Raw genomic sequence first — 17,728 nt, 5'->3', positions numbered from 1 at the left:
AAACCAATACTCAAGAAAGTTCTGAATATGTAGACAATTCAGAACCAGCAGAGAATGAGACTCAATCAAGCCCATTCCATAATGGTCAACAAAGTGGCCCTGATCACTGGAATTTCTCACCTCTAAAGAACAGGGAGACAAATTCTTCTCCAGAAGCAGTGAAAACAGGAGATATTTGTGAAGTGAAGACGTGGCAAATATCTCCCCAAACTGAACCACAGACTTCAAATACTTCTAAACTGGAAAGGCTTGGCTTCTCAGCTGAGAATGTGGAGTGGTGGACTGCCTCTCCACAGGAAGGAAGACCAACTGAGAGGGCATTTGAAAGAGAACTGCCAAACTCAAGTGATGTGTTAGAGAAGAATTCTTCAGTTTACCAAAATGTGGATCCTTGGGGAATACCCATTCGTGGTGATGTTGAATCCATGGAAACATATTGTGCCAATCCTTTCAAGGATAAACATCAAGCCACCTTTCTGGATAGTAATGGAAAGAACTCCCAAGAGCTACTTTGGAACATCCAACCAAAAGAACTAGACTCAGATGCTGATGAGCTTAACCAGCTTGAAATATTGGACCAGATTAAAGAAAAGGATTCCAGAGAGCAAATCTCCATATCCTCTGCTGCAGATGAACTCACTTCTGAAACACATACCCCGGAGCAATGTCAGGATACCATATTGCCAGGCGGGGATCAGCCAGACCCAATGTTGACAGGTGAAAATGAATGTGTTATATCTCATGTTTCCACTTTTGAATGCCAAGAAACAAACTGGTGGGAACAAGAAGAATCATACACCAGTGAAACTACCAATTCAAACATTGCCTCAGAAAATGTCCCTGTGGTCAGTTCGCCTACCCAATTGATCAGTAAGTCACACTCAGGGTGGTGTGATTCTAACCCTAGTGAGAGCCCTCAAGGTACATTTGCGCCAGATGTTTTACCTGGCAATTTCCAAGAGCCTGGGCAGCTGGCCTCAGCTTCACCTGATTTGTGGATAGATGCAAAGCAGCCCTTGGGTTCGAAAGCAGGCGGTGAGAATCCTGATATACTGACTCACTGTGACCATGAGAGTAATTCGCAGGCTTCCAACAGTTCTGATGTATATCATGACTATGAAGCAAAGAAGGAGACAGAGCACCAAGTCTGTGCCTGGATGGGACCTGAAGTGGAATCCATTGAGTTATATGTCACTGAACCGAAGGTAGATGAAGGGCCCAGTCAGGAGCCTGGGCAGGAATTGGTCCCATACAAGTCAGGACTGTATTCTGAAAATGCCATTCCACTTTTTGCATTCAGTAAGCAAGCAAACAGTAGTAGCATATCTCAGCCTGCCTCTCATGAAGTTTCTCTGGAACCTTCTGAAATAAATAATGAAAACAATACAGATTCAAATGCAACCGAAATCAGAACCAGCCCAGATGTACCAGCAGTTTTGGAATCTTTTGACAGAACAATCCCAATAATTGAAAATATGGGAACCAAAATTGTTGTGACTCACCCAGAGCCAGCTCTGGATGGCAATAACCACTGGGTATCAGAGGACTTTGCCCCTGAGAGTCCGAGAGATGCAAGGGCCTTGCTTGACTATGAGCAAATTTTTGCCACTGAGAATCCTGCCCAGGTTACAGATACTCTGCTGGTCTCAGACACATGTCTCGATGTAAGCGAAGCTGCCTTCGACCACAGTTTCAGTGATGCCTCAGGTCTCAACACATCCACAGGAACAATAGATGACATGAGTAAGTTGACATTATCAGAAGGCAATCCTGACACACCAGTTGATGGGGATGCAGGAAAGCAAGATATCTGTTCATCTGAAGCCTCTTGGGGTGATTTTGAATATGATGCAGTGGGCCAAAATATTGACGAAGACTTACTGAAGGAGTCTGATCACTTTCTCTATGGTGTTGACCCTCCATTGGAGGAAGACATTCTGAAGCAACCGCTGGCCCCGTACACACCTCCCTTTGATTTATCTCATCTCACAGAACCTACTCCTGGTGTTGAAAAGACAGAGGAAGCTGGGTCTCCAGAGAATGAGTCTCTTGGGAGTGAAGTTGCAGAGCTATTGCTTTCTGCCTTGCCTGATGAAAAAGGCAAGGAAAACCACACCGAGACCCAAAGCAGCCAGCCTGGACTGCAGCTGGTGATGCTGCATATCCGTGAAGACTCTGAATCCCTTTCATTGCCTGTGAGAGGAGGCGCCAATGTTGAGTTGTCTCCATCCAATGACATTGACTGGGACATAGAAACAGATCATTCATATTCACCAGCAGGTGGAGACATAGGACCATCAAATGGTAAGAAATGTCCCTCTTCAAGAACCCAAAGAAACTAGTTAAATCCATTCTGTTAATGCATGTGTAAGATATTTCTTCCTACCAGTGTGGCTAGACAGGAGCTAACTATATTTGTGATGCATGCGTAACCATGTCCTGAGTAACAGCAGTGATATGGAACATAGACAGAGTAATCATCCCTGATAGTTCATGAAAAAATTAAGCAGCTCTACAAAAGAAGAGTATTTCTTAAAATATCTCGCTTTAGATGGATTATTTTTGTACAGATCACAAATCGTATAATGTGTTAATTAAGTTGCATTCTCCCTTTTCACTTTCATCTTCCACTTCCAGGTGCCAATAAGGGGTTATTAGACTTAGAAGAAGCAAAAATAACTCCTACAAAAGACCCTGAGCAACTAAAGTCAGAATACAAGGAAGAAAGATGCACAGAGAAGAATGAAGACCATCATGCCCTACACATGGATTACATACTTGTAAACCATGAAGAACATTTGCCTCAAATGCCAGAGATCTGTGAAGCAAGAGAAAGAACAATTGAAGTAGAAGAATCTCACATGAATGCTGAAGAAAAGGCTCTGCCAGAAATACAGTTACCAAGTTTCCAAGACACATTAAAGTCAGCTTCCTTAAATGAAAGTAAAGATCATTCTTTAGAGAGACTTGGTTCTACAGAGGATAAGACATCTTCTCCGGAAAGCCCTGGGCAAGACCAGGGTTGGATGGTCTTGAATCACAATGAGGTTGGTGATCCGATGTCAGAAGAAAGTTCCAGTCAGCCAGAAGCCAGGATCTCAGGGTCTGGATGGTCTTCTGAGGCTGTGAAGCCAGCCTCAGATCCCAGCCCAGGCAAGGGTTACCAGATGCAGGTTCTGGGAGAAGTGAAGCCTATAGAATCCTTAGCACTAGAGGAAGCCTCTGATCTGAGCAGCCAATCAAGGAAGACCAAGAGCCAAGGCAGGGTTGGGCCGGATGCTACTGTGTTGCCGACTGTCACCCATGACAATGAATGGGAAATGCTTTCACCACAGCCTTCTCAGATAAACATTATCCCTGAAGCGGAAATGGAGGAGGAAACAGAGTTCTTTGAACACAGAACGAGGAAACCAAGACCAAACGGGTAAGCAAAAAGCTAGATTACTATTTTTCTGAAAATCATTTTATTTAGAAACTGAAAAACAACAAAATTATGGGATATATACATGATAGGAGCTTTGCTTATATTTATTGCAAAACATGCCATCAGCAAAAACAACTTCTAGATAACCATAATGATGATTTGTGTCTATTTTCAGCCTCTAAACCCTTTCAATTGCTATCCAGATTCTTGTACCCACCTTCTATTCCTGTACCCTCACCCCCCACCTACTCTTTTTTTTTTGTCCTCCTTTGTCTTCTTCTTTATTTTAAACAGACATTGAGATTGGGTGGGAAGGAAGCATTACCATTTATTCCACATTTACTATGTACAAGGCAGTTTGCACACATTATTTCATTTAATCTTCACAACCCTGAGGTGTGGTAGGTATTATTATCTTTATTTTACACAGGTTGGTAGAAGACGGCAGTGGGTGGCACTTGACTCTTAGTAAGGTGCTATAACTTGCTTTCAATGAAGTAACCGGGTGAGCACTCTGGGATTCGAAACATTACACTTCTGAAGCAAACCGGTACTTGTCTAGACTGCTGTCAGTCTGACACCAATGGAGCTTCTGGCTTTATGAAAGAACCTTAGTCTTAAGAGTGGAGTCCCAGGATGGTGCAAATGATTAACACACTTAGCAGCTAACTTGAAGGTTGGAGCCTGGAGTCCACCCAGAGGTACTTTGGAAGAAAGACCTGGTGATTTTCTCCTAAAAAACAGCCACTGAAAATCCTACAGTTCTACTCTGACACACATGGGGCTGCCATGAATCAAAGTCAACTCGATAGCAACTGATTTTACTTACTACTAGGAATCGACTTGACGGCACTCAACAACAACAACAACAACAATAGGAGTGAGGAGTGAGGAGATTCCACAGAAGCCTCAAAATCTTAGTGTGAAATAACCATTCCTCAGTTGAGAAAGAATAGGCTAAAGAATTGATAAACTGCATTAAATCAATGATTTGATCATTCATTCATTCACCATTTGGTTTTTGAGAGTCTGTATAAACTTAACCAAACAAGGTACCATCAAGTCAGTTCTGACTCCTGGCGACCCCAAGTGTGTCAAAATAAGAACTGTGCTCTACAGGGTTTTCATGGGTGGACTTTTATTCTGAGGCACTGCTTGGTAGACTTAAACCACCAACCTTTTAAGTTAGTAGCCAAGCGCTTGACCAATTGCACTATCCAGGGACTCCAGTACATTTGTAGGAAACAGAACATCATTCCTCCCTTCAAGCTTCAGGATTTGTGGAAACTCTTAAGTCTTTCATTTCTTCTCAGTTGCCTTTATAAAACTCTCTTGCTTTCAGAGACTAACTCTGAAAATAAATTTAAGTGAAGAGGGGAAAACCATTTTTCCTCCTTAAATTGTGGTGAAAAAAATGATGTCTCCTTCCTCCTCATTTTGTGTGTAGAAAGGACTATGAGTCAAGAAACCTGGGCTCAAGCCTGGCTCCCATTAACCAGTTATATATTTTGGGATTAACTTGAGTCTTATGTTTCCTCATCTGAAAATCAGTGGGTAGAGAGAAGATTTCAAATCATCCTTTAATATTAAATTCTATGAACTTAATTTGTGTGTAAACAGGATACAGCCAGGATAGCCTTGACATTCATGAATTACAGTTCTGGCTGAAAGGAACTGAGAAAACAGAGGAGCAGTTGTAGATTGAGGGTTAATAAAGTGCCTAAGGAGTTAAAAACTCTACCATATTCAAGTGCAGCTTCATAAATCCATTCAATTTCAGTTGGCTTCATCTTTCTTCTTAACCAAGCTATTTTCTTCCGGAGAGACTCCAGACCCTTTATGAGAAAGAGAGCAGCAGATGGATCCCAGTATCCCTGCTGGGATTCTTACAGATTGAGCTCAGAACACAAGCAACCTTGAGCTAGCTGAGCTATTGTTTGGCTTCTTGTCTACATTTTGTACTTGTCCCTGAAATTTAATAGACGACAGTGTTCAACTATCACTAGCACCTTTTCTTTCAATAAAATTTCATTGCTCATTCTTTTATGCTGGGGAGTTGTTGCTGTTGAATCGATTCTGACTCACAGCGATCCCATGCACAACAGAACAAAACCCTGCCTGGTCCTGCACCATCCTCCCAACTGTTGTTATATTTGCTGCCTCTGTGTCAATCCATGTCGTTGAGGCTCTTCCTCTTTTTCACTGACCCTGTACTTTCCAAGCATGATGTCCTTCTCCAGGCACTGGCTCCTCCTGATAACATGTCCAAAGTATAAGAGATGAAGTTTCAACATCCTCATTTTCATGGGCATTCTCACTATACTTCTCCAAGATAGATTTGTTCATCTTGGAGGCAATTGTTGTTACATGCCATAGAGTTGGTTCCGACCCATAGCAACCCTGTACAGGGTTTCCGAGGCTGTAAATCTTTACAGGAGCAGAAAGCCTCATCTTTCTCCCACGGAACAGCTGGTAGTTTCGAACTGCTGACCCTGAGGTTAGCAGCCCAATTCATAACCACTATAATACTGGGGGCAGTAGGGAGGGATTAAAACTTTTCTCTTTGCATTTGTTATAAAAACGAATTAATTGTTTTAATAAAATTTCTCAAATAAATATTTTGCACTGAATGTATTTGAAAGCCTCCTTTCATGTAAGGCTCTTAGCTAAGTTTTGGGAGGAGACAGAGTTGTCCAAAACAGTGATTCTCAGAGTGGGTTCCCCAGACAAGCAGCATCAGTGTCACCTGGGACACTTGTTAAAAATGCATATTCTCAGAAGCTTTGGCAGTGGGGCCCAGCAATCCGTATTTTAATTCTTCGAAGTAATATGGATACATACCAAACTTTTGAGAACCACTGATTTAAAAATACGTTCCCCGCTCTCTAGGAATGCACAGTTTAATTAGGAAAGGTATGACCGAAGTGAGAAGATGGAAGACCATGTAAAATGTCCGTCAAGACATTTAATGATCAGTGTCACTGTAAATATTAGCCAGTTGTCATCAAGTTGTTTCTGACTCATGGCAAACCCAAGTGTTAGAATAGAACTGTGCTCCCTACAGTTTTCCATGGTTATTTCAGAAGTAGATCATCGGTCCTTTCTTTGCAATGTCTGGATATATTTGAACCTCCAGTCTTTGAGTTAGCAATCAAATGCGTTAACTTTTGATTAATTGTTGCTTTGTTCTGTTGTGCATAGGGTCGCTATGAGTCGGTACCGACAGCCCGGTCCTGGGCCAAACTCACAGTTGTTGCCATGCTTGAGCCAATTGATGCTGCCACTTTGCTAATCCATCTCGCTGGGGTCTTCTTCTTTTTTCTGACCCTCCACCTTACCAAACATGATATCGTTCTCTAGTGACTGGTCCCTCCTGACAATATATCTGAAGTATGAGAGATGAAGTTTGGCCATCCTGGCCTCTAAGGAGCACTCTGGTTGCACTTCTTCTAACATAGATCTGTTAGTTCTCTTAGCAGCCCTTGACACTTCCAATATTCTCTTCCAACACCACAACTCAAAAGCATCAATTCTACGGTCTTACTTATTCACTGTCCAGCTTTTGCATGCATATGAGGTTATTGAAAATACCATGGCTTGGGTCAGTCAGATGCACCTTAGTTCTCAACAGGTTTGCTTTTCAACACTTTTTTTAAAGGCCGTGTGCAGCAGATTTGCCTAATGCAATACGTCATCTGATTTCTTGAGTGCTGCTTCCTTGAGTGTTGATAGTTGATCCAAGAAGAATGAAGTCCATGACAACTTCAGTCTTTTCTCCATTGACAAGAATGTTGTTTATTGGTCCAGGAGTGAAGATTTTTGTTTTCTTTACATTGAGATGCAATCTGAAGGCTGTGCTCTTTGATCTTCATCAGTAAATACTTTAAGTCCTCTTCACTTTCAGCAAACAAGGTTGTATCATCTGCGTATCACAGGTTGTTAATGAGTCTTCCTCCAATCCTGATGTTATGTTTTTCTTCATATAACCCAGCTTCTTGGATTATTTGCTCAGCATACATGTTAAATAAGTATGGTGAAAGAATACAACCCTGTTGCACACTTTCTTAATTTTAAACCATTCAGTGTTCCCATGTTCTGTTTGAACAACTGCCTCTTGGTCCATGTACAGATTCCTCATGAACACAATTAAGTGTTCAGGGATACTCATACTTCACAATGTTGTCCATAGTTTGTCATGATCCACACAATTGAAAACCTTTGCGTAGTCCATAAAGCACAGATAAACATCTTTCTGATATTCTCTGCTTTCAGCCAAGATCCATCGGACATCAGCAGTGATATCCCTTATTCCACGTCCTCTTCTGAATCTAGCTTGAACCTCTGGACGTTCTCTGTCAATGTGTGCTTGCAGCTGTTTCTGTATTACCTTTAGTCAAACTTTACTCGTATGGGATATAAAAAATATTGTCTGATGATTTCCACATTCTGTTGGGTTTCCTGTCTTTGAAATGGGCACAAATATGGATCTCTTCCAATCAGTCGACCAGATAGTTGTCTTCCAAATTTCTTGGCAGAGATGAGTGAGTGCCTCTAGTGCCACCTCATTTTCTTGAAAGATTTCAATTTTTATTCCATCAGTTCCTGGAACCTTGTTCTTTTCCAATTCCTTTAATGCTCCTTGGGCTTCTTCCTTCAGTATCATTGCCTTTTGAGCATATGCTACCTCTTGAAACGGTTGAACATCAACCATTTCCTTTTGGTACAGTGACTCTGTGTATTCCTTCCATCTTCCTTTGATGCTGTCTGCATCATTCAATAATTTGCTCAGAGAATCCTTCAGTAACAAAAGTCAAGGCTTGAATTTTTTCTTCAGTTCCCCCAACTTGAGAAATGCTGAGCGTGTTCTTCCTTTTTTGGTTTTCTGACTCCAGATAGTTGCATATTTCGTTGTAATGTTTGACTTTGTCTTGTTGAGCTGACCTTTAAATTTTTCTGTTCAGCTCTTTTACCTCCTATTTTCTTTAGCATCTCTACACTGGAGAACAAGCTTCAGTGTCTCTTCTGATGTCCATTTTGATGTTTTCCTTCTTTCTTGTCTTCTTAATGACTTTTTTATTTTTTTCATGTGTGATGGTCTTGATGTCATCCCACAACTCTTCTGGTCTTCAGCCTTTAGTGTTTAGTGTGTATCAGATCTGTTCAGATGGGATATATTCAAGGTCATATTTTGATTCATTGATAGAATCATTAAACTGATTCTTCCCTGAAAGTCAATGAGAGGTTGTTGTTGTTATTAAGAGCCATTGAGTCAGTTCTGACCCATAGCGACCCTGTATAGTTTCCAAGGAGCTGCTGGTGAGTTTGAACTGCTGACCTTGAGGTTCAAACCAACCTTGTAGTTGTGTGCTAGCCTATAGTGCCACACCAGGACTCCTGAATGAGAGGTAGGTGATAGTATAGTTCTCATTTTGAAGAGGAGGACACTGAATGTCAGAGACATGAAATCACTTTCCCAAGGTCATAAACAGCATTTGAATTAAGGTCAGACAAACTGTAAGGCCTTTGACCACAGACCATGGGGGCTTTCCAGTTCAGACTCTTCACATCCAGGTGCTGGAGAAATGGAGTAAAGAGACAATCATTTAATTTATAATAGCTATCAATTTTGAGTAAAAAGCACTCTCTCTATTCTCTCAGTTGACACTGACAACTTTATGAGTTAAAAATTACATGTAATAAGAGTACCATGGACTGCCAAAAGAACAAACTGATCTGTTTTGGAAGAAGTGCAGCCAGAATGTGCCTTGGAAGCAAAGATGACAAGACTTCGTCGTTCATATATCGAACATATTATCAGTAGAGATCAATCCTTGGAGAAGGAAGTCATGTTTGGTAAAATGGAGGGTCGGAGTAAAAGAGGAAGGCCCCCAACAAGATGGATTGGCACAGTCGCAGCATCAATGAGCTCAGGCCTAGTAAAGATTGTGACTATGGCACTGGAATGGGCAGTGTGTCGTCCTGTTGTGCAGGGCACTATGAATCAGTTCTGACTCAGTGGCACCTAACAACAACAACCACAACCATTAACACTCATGGAAGGAACAGCCAAGGAACCAGTTGACTCACTACATTAGGCAAATCTGTTGCACAAAACCTCTTTAAAGTGTTCATTGAGCAAAGATGTCTGTTTGAGTATTAGGGTGTGCCTGACCCAATCCATGGTATTTTCAGTATCCTCATATCCATGTGAAAGTTGGATACTGAACAAGGAACATCATAGAAGAATTGATGCATTTGTGTTATGGTGTGAGATAATAATATTAAAAGTACTAGGACTTCCAGACAAACCATCAAATCTGTGTTAGAAGTATAGCCAGAATGCTCCTTAGAAACCTGAACAGCCAGACTTTTCTCTTATACTCTGGACATTTTATTAGAAGTCACCATTCCCTGGGTAAGGGCATCATGCATGGTAAAGTGGAAGTGTAGTGAAAAAGAGGAAGACCCCCAACGAGATGGATTGACATACTGACAACAGTAACAGTAACAGACTCAAGAGTAACAGTTATTGTGAGGTTACCTCAGGATGGGACAGTGTTTCATTCTGTTCTTCATGAGGTCGATATGAGTCCTGACCAACTTGACATCACCTAACAACACATCATTGAAGTTTAAAACAAAATAGGACTTTCTAACAATTGTAAATATTGAATGATCAATAGAAATGTATATAAATCTCGCTCTGGTAGTGTACTGGTTACGAATTGGGCTGCAAACCACAAGGTCAGCAGTTCGAAACTACCAGCTGTTCCATGGGAGAAGGGTGAGGCTTTCTGCTTCCGTAAAGATTTATAGCCTTGGAAATCCTGTACAGGGTTGCTATGAGTCAGAACCGACTCCATGGCACTTAACAACAACAACAACATATAAATATATGTGTATGTGTGTATGTGCCTTGCTGGTTTTTTCATAAAATTCCTTCACATAAAAAAAAAAAAAAATTACATGTGAGGAAACTAACTTCAGCCCTCAGAAAGGTTGACTCCATGGATTATTGTTAGAAATCGGAGACACTGCCATGTCAGCTAGAGTCTCTGACTCCGCTGTATGCGTTCTGAATGCTAGTGTGTTAACTGAGGGGACATCTGCTGAAGACAGCTCGATGGAGGAGGTAGTGGAGACTGCTTCTCCATCATGATGGGAAGCACAGGGCCCAAAACCCATCATACTTTTAGACCTCAACCAGAAGATTTTAATTTCTTTTAAAATCTGGAGGAAAACATGAATATGATCCAGCATGGATATTTTTACCAGCATGTCTTTATACCATTGCTGTTTTGTTGCTAAGTGCTGTTGAGTTGATTCCGATTCACAGAGACCCTTTATAAGGGTTTGCCACAAAATAGACTTCTGAATATTTTTTATGAAGGAAGAAGTTAGGAAGACAGAAGTATCTAAGATCCACCCAAGTTATACTAGGACCCTGAGAGATATAATTAGTGATGGACATTAAAGGGAAATCATAACTTGGAAAGGTGTAAGGAAGGATAAGAGGTTAGCCAGAGTAGAAGGAGTAAAAGGAAAAAAATCATAGAGACTTTATTATGAAAATAATCATAAAAGCAATATCATAAGTAAGATTTAAATCCTATTTTCTAAACCAGAAACATGGGAAACATGTTTTGATACATGATCTATTGACAGAACAGAATAGCCAAGATCAAGACCACCCTGAGAAAAGAAGTTAAGACGTGGTCTTCTTAAATAGAAGCAGGCTCATAATTTAAGCATTATAACACACTAGTTCCAAATCACCTTCTTGCCCTCCCCACACCCAACCTCATCCTAGCTTGGCCCCCGAGCTGTTTGAAAGCAGCAAGGCCTACATCCATTTGACCCACCTTCCCACCCCTTCTCAACTTTGCCTTTAGGTAACTGTTACCCTCTTAATTTTGAATGATTGACCATTCCATGGCGAGCCTGCTTTACTAGTGTTGTTGTCCCCCTGAATACCTCCTATCTAAGTTGGGTTATGAGGGTGAATTCCTTTCCAGACCTGAAGGGTGATCGAGAGTCATAGTTTCAGGTTCCTCCAGTCTTTTTCTGACCAGTAAGCCCAGTCTTTTTGTTTGTTTTTTTCTAAAATAATTTTGAATGTTGTTCCACATTTTCTCCCACTCTATCTGGGACCTTCTTATGTGATTCTTTTCAGAGGAGTTGGTAGTGGCAGTTGGACACCATCTTCTGGTCTAGTCATGGAGACTGATGTTCACATGTTTATTGGACTAATTAATTCCAAGCATCTTCAATTCTCATCACTATACTTTTGTCCACACATGGAGAGACCAATAGCTGCACCTTAGATGACTGCTCCTGAGCTTTTAAGATCCCAGATGCTATTCACCGAAGTATGATGTAGAACATTGTCTTTGTGGACTATGTAAAGGCAGACATTTTTTTAACCGCTTAGCTGAACCATTGTTTTGTTTTAAGACGACTTCAAGGGATATTTTTAGTTTAAGGTTTAAAGATGAATTCAGAGCAATTGTTTTGGGAGTTCATTCTAATTATGAACTTCATGGTGTCAGAAAGTCTGGGGTCCATGATAATTTGAAATTGTGTTCTGCATTTTTCCCACTTTGATCAGGATGCTTCTATAAATCTTTGATTAAAAAGGAAGCAATTGTTCATTCCATTTCCTTCTTCTATTCCTGATGCTCCTTCTTCCTCTGTCATGCCTGGTGAATAAAGACAATTTGTTTTGCCTTGGATGGCGTTTTCAAGGTTTAAAGACCCGAGGTACCATAAAACAAGCTAGAAGATAGAGCAAGAATATTAATATATTATTAGGCCAGTTAGCGGGAATGTCCCACGTAACCATGACCCTATATCTCCAAACCAAGAAACCAAATCCTGTGAGGTTTCTGAACAGCTACTCTCTTACTCTTTGTCTCTCTCCTTTTCCTCCTTCTAAATTTATCACACAACTTTTACCAATTCAACTTTTTGAGTACATCTCAACAAGATGTACAACTTGTTGAGAGTACTAATAATAACTTCCTTTTCAACCCTAACCCTAGTCAATGTGATATTTCTATCACTGTTTTCCTCTCCTTTCTATCCCTGATAACTAATCATATATGTTGTTTTCTGTAAATTGCCTTTTCTTATCTTTTTATATAAGTGAGGTCAGACATTACATTTACTTATTTCACTAAGAATAATGTCTCTCAACTCCAACCATACTGTAATGTGTATCAAGACTTAATTTTTCATCTGGAGCAAAGGAGAATGAAGTAAACTAAGGACTCAACAAAAATTAACCCACAGGACTAATGGCCCACGTGAAGCACAGCCTTTTCAGGTGAGACCAGAAGAACTAAATGATACCCAGCTATCATCACCAACTGTTCTCATCAAGGACACAATAGAAGGTTACAATTAGAATAGGAGAAAAGTGTAGAACAAAACTCAAACTGATTAAAAAGACAAGCCTTAAATGGAAGGGGAGAGTCTGGAGGAACCCCTGAGACTGTCCACCTAAGATACTCTTGTAACCCAGAATTGAAGGCACTCCTGGAGTGTTGGTTGAGTTTGAACAACTGACCTTGAGGTAGAACGCTTATCCAATGACCCAGTAATTCCATTTCTTGGTTGTTGTTAGGTGCCATCGAGTCGGTACCGACTCATAGTGACCCCATGCACGACAGAATGAAACACTGTCCAGTCCTGGGCTAACCTCACAATTGTTGCCACACTTGAGCCCATTGATGCTGTCACTTGGCCAGTCCATCTTGCTGGGAGTCTTCCTCTTTTTCTTTGACCCTCCTCCATCTTACCAAACATGATATTCGTCTCCAGTGACTGGTCCCTCCTCACAATAGGTCTGAAGTATGAGAGACGAAGTTTGGCCATCCTGACCTCCAAGAAGCACTCTGGCTGCACTTCTCCTAACACAGTTCTGTTTGTTCTTTTGGCAACTCATGACACTCAATATTCTCCTCCAACACCACAATTCAAAAGCATCAATTCTTCTCCAGTCTTCCTTATTCACTGTCCAGCTTTTGCATGCATATGAGGTTATTGAAAATACCATGGCTTGGGTCCTCATGAGCACAATTAAGTGTTCTGGAATACTCATTCTCCACAATGTTGTCCGTAACATGTCATGATCCACACAATTGAAAGACTTTGTGTAGTTAATAAAACGCAGGTAAACTCTGCTTTCAGTCATGACCCATCTGATGTCAGCAATGATATCCCTCATTCCACTTTCTCATCTGAATCCGGTTTGAATCTCTGATAGTTCTCTGTCCATGTACTGTTGCAACAGTTTTTGAATTATCTGTAGCAAAATTTCATTTGCATGTGATATTAATGATATTGTCTGATGATTTCCCCATTCCATTGAGTCACCTCTTTTTGGAATTGGCACAAATATGGATCTTTTCCTATCAGTTTGCCAAGTAGTTGTCTCCCAAATTTCTTGATTCTAGATGAGTGGGTGTCTCCAGTACTGCATCAGTTTGTTGAAAAAATTTCAATTTGTAGTCCATCAATTCCTAGAGCCTTGTTCTTTGCCAATGCCTTCAGTGCACCGTGGACTTCTTTCTTCAGTACCATTGGCTCTTGATCGTATGCTACCTCTTCAAATAGTTGAACATCAACCATTTCTTTTTGGTACAGTGACTGTGTCTTCCTTCCATTTTCTTTTGATGCTTTCAGCATCATTCAATATTTTGCCCATAGGATTCTTCAGTATTGAAAATTGAGGCTTGAATTTTTTTTCCTGTTATTTCAGCTTGAAAAATGCTGAGCATGTTCTTCCCTTTTGGCTCTCTAACTCCAAGTCTTTGTACATTTCATTATAATATTTGACTCTGCATTATCAAAGTGCCCTTTGAGATTTTCTGTTCAACTCTTTTACCTCCTCATTTTTTCCATTTGCTTTAGCATCTCTGTAATGGAAAGTGTCAAGAGTTTCTTCTGACAGCTAATTTGGTCTTTTCCTGTATGATGTTCTTGGTATTGTCTCACAACTCTTCTGGTGTTCAATCATTAATGTCTAATGCATCAAATCTGTTTTTGAAATGATCTCTAAATTCAGGTGGGATATGTTCAAGGTCATATTTTGGCTCTTGTGGACTTGTTTTAATTTTTCTCAACTTCAGCCTGAACTTGCATATGAGCAATGGGTAGTCTGTTCCACAGTCTGTTCCTGTCTTGTTCTGGCTGATGATATGGAGTTTTTTCAGGGTCTCTTTCACAGATATAGTCAATTAGATTTCTATGTATTCTATCTGGAGAAGTCCATGTGTAGGGTTGTCTTTTATGTTGTGGAGGTATTTGAAAGGAATGTTAGTTCATCTTGCAAAATTCTATCAAGATACAATAGTGAATAATTGTTATCAGGACTGATTGTGAGGGTTGGAAATGTAAAGGTAGACATTTTATAGCAAGGAAGGAAGTGATTAATTTTTCAGTCTAGGAGCAGAGGTCCCTAGGACCATCAACGCAGAAGAGCCAAGAGTGGGACCCTACCCAGAGAAACAGTGATGCCTGAGATGGAGGCAGAGACAATGACGTGGAGAGATGGAGCAGCCGGGGGTTTTAGATCCAGAGAGGGAGGGCAACTGTGTGCTGAAGATGGGGGGGGGGGAGTATAGTGTAGGGGGCAGGCTTGCAGGGTATACCCTTTGGTTGGTTGATGATGCATGGAGGGGATTGTAACCAGGGCAATGATACGATGTACGATAGAATGAAAGTAAAACTAATGTTCTCCCATGTAAACTATCATATAATTCACAATAAAACACTGAAAAAAAAAATTCTATCAAGAGCAAAGATGTCAGTTAGAAGGTCAAGGGGTGCCTGTGCCAAGGCATGGTATTTTCAGCAACCTCATATCCATGTGATAGTTGGGCAATGAATAAGAAGTACACAGAAGAATTGATGCATTTGATTTACGGTGTTGGAGAAGATTATTTAAAGTACTATGGACTTCTAGAAAAAAATCTATGTTGCAAGAAGTAAATCAGATTACCTCTTAGAAGCCAAGATGGCCAGACTTCATTTCTCATACTTCAGACGTACTATCATGAGGGACCTCAAGAAGGGCATTGTGCTTGGTAAAGTATGTTGTTGTTGTTAAGTGTCGTCAAGTCGATTCCGACCCATAGCAACCCTGTATAGGGTTTTCAAGGAAAAACTGTTGAGCTTGAACCACCAACCTTGTAGTTCAATCAACTCTGCAGTCTGGTGCATTAGCCCACGGCTCCACACCAGGACTCCTGATAAAGTATAGGGTCAGCGAAAAAGAGTGAGATCCCCAATGAGATGGATTAGCACAGTGGCAGCTGCAACGGGCTCAAACATAACAACAATTGTGAAGTGGATGCAGGACCCGGGCAGTGTTTTGTTCTGTTGTGCATAAAGGTCATTATGAGTTGGAACCCACTGGACAGCACCTAAGAACAACAATCTTTGTTTTTCAGTAATTGTTGAACCAACAGCTCCTCGGAAACCCTATGCAGGGTCTCTGTGAGTCAGAACTGACTCAGTGGCGCTTAACAACAACAGTGGTGGTTCTAGTTTGAAGTTTTGAGGAACCACCACATTGTTTTTCACAATGGTTTTAATACTTTGTATTCCCACTAGCAATGGGTACAGTTCCAGTTCATCCTTGTAAATTTGATTTCTTGTGAATTTGATTTTTCTCCTGTTCTGCCCTGGACCTTCTATTGGGATCCTAGTCAAAGTGGTAATTGTTGTGGTCTCAGGGTCATGTCAGCTGTGGTTCTTGTGGCCAATTAATCCTTTCGAATAATTGTTCCCTTGAGTATTCTACTCTCCTTTGCTCCAGAAGGGAAGTGACCAACAGTTGTGTCATTGTTTTTAAGACTCCAGATGCTACTCATGAAGTTAGTGTTCAGAGCATTGTCTTAGTGATCTACATTATGACAATTGACACAGATGCCCCCTGAATCTATGGTCCTTTACCTTTGAGCCTAGGACCTTTGTTGTGTTTGCTTATGTCTAAAGAATTTCCATATCATACTCTATTTTCCCTTGTGTGCTCTATATTCTATATTAATATACATGCAGCCCCAACAGCTATGTATGTAGAAATGTCCACAACCAGATCTATATCTTCAGGCAGGTGTGTTGCCTTTCACCCTCCCACACCTCTTTAACATACCCATTTACCTGTGTATCCCCTGGGAAATTAATGTTCGTTAATACTGTTGTTGCAATATTGTCTATATTATAGTCATTATCCTAAATACTCTTTATTCTTGGATTCTTTTAGTGTCTCCTTGGTCATGTTGTGTTGACTCCCCCCATATTGTGTATTGCCTTTCCCACCACCGTTATTAAAACTTTGTCTGCCTAATTAGTAATTTCCTAGTTCTGGCTGTTTTGATGTGTTGTACCCCATGGTCCAAAAACTTGCCTTTCCTTAGAAGTAAATTGACACTCTATAAACTCTATAAAATACACTCTATAGTATTTCTTTCTTTACTCATTGTTTGTGGCTTTATCTTGATTCAAACCTTAAGAACCAATTAGGCACTAATTTATATTAATTTATTTTTGTAATTATTTGATGTGTTATGTTTCATGAATTGGTCATAATAATTGTTGTTATTGTTATGTAACATGGAGTCAGTTCCGACTCATAGCGGCCCTGTACAAGGTTTTCGAGGCTGTAAATCTTTACGGGAGCAGAAAACCTCATCTTTCTCCCATGGAACAGCTGGTAGTTTTGAACCGCTGACTTTGTGGTTCACAGCCCGATTTGTAACCGCTATGCAGCCAGAGATAATTCAGAAGTTAGTCTCCTCTTTTCTTCGGTGTCCCAGGTCTGCACTTCCAGCTGGTTCTATCCAGGGCAAACTTTCAATAAGTACTTGCTGAGTGACAAATATTGTATTTGGTTCAAGCAATCACCATTTCAGACAGACAAGGCAAGTTTTATTATTCTCATTTCACTAATGAGCAAACTGACTACTTAATGTCAGCTAGATGGAGACAGATTTAAGTCTTCTCCTTCCTAACCAGAGATTGTCAGTAAGACACAGCTGCCAAAATAATCTTTTGTCTTGCAGCTCTTCTATTTGTCGTTGTTTTTAACTGTCTTTAAGTCAGGCCTCCACTCAGCAATCCCATGCACAATGGAGTTAAAACACTGCCCAGGCCTGTGCCATCTCCACGATTGGCTGTGCATCAGATCATTGAGGTCGATAGGGTTTCTAGTGTCTGATTCTTGGGAGTTGATTGCCAGACCTTTTCTTCCTAGTCCAACTTAGTCTGTAAGCATCACTGAAATTGGTTTTATATATA

The 17,728-nt window shown here is 40.6% G+C and overlaps 1 protein-coding gene across 1 annotated transcript in view; it reads left to right on the top strand.

Moving 5' to 3' along the window:
• The window catches only part of PRUNE2 (prune homolog 2 (Drosophila)), a 308,961-nt gene that overhangs the window by 206,467 nt on the left and 84,766 nt on the right, over nt 1-17,728 (top strand). The window contains exons 9-10 of the mRNA XM_006835009.1: nt 34-2,304; nt 2,638-3,424. Coding sequence (XP_006835072.1) covers nt 34-2,304; nt 2,638-3,424 — 3,058 coding nt within the window. The remainder of the gene's footprint in view (nt 1-33; nt 2,305-2,637; nt 3,425-17,728) is intronic.

Source organism: Chrysochloris asiatica, unplaced genomic scaffold, assembly GCF_000296735.1.
Source record: "Chrysochloris asiatica unplaced genomic scaffold, ChrAsi1.0 scaffold00014, whole genome shotgun sequence".
NCBI lineage: Eukaryota > Metazoa > Chordata > Mammalia > Afrosoricida > Chrysochloridae > Chrysochloris > Chrysochloris asiatica.
Note: the sequence above shows the minus strand (reverse complement) of the source record. Positions and strands in the feature narration are given on the sequence as shown.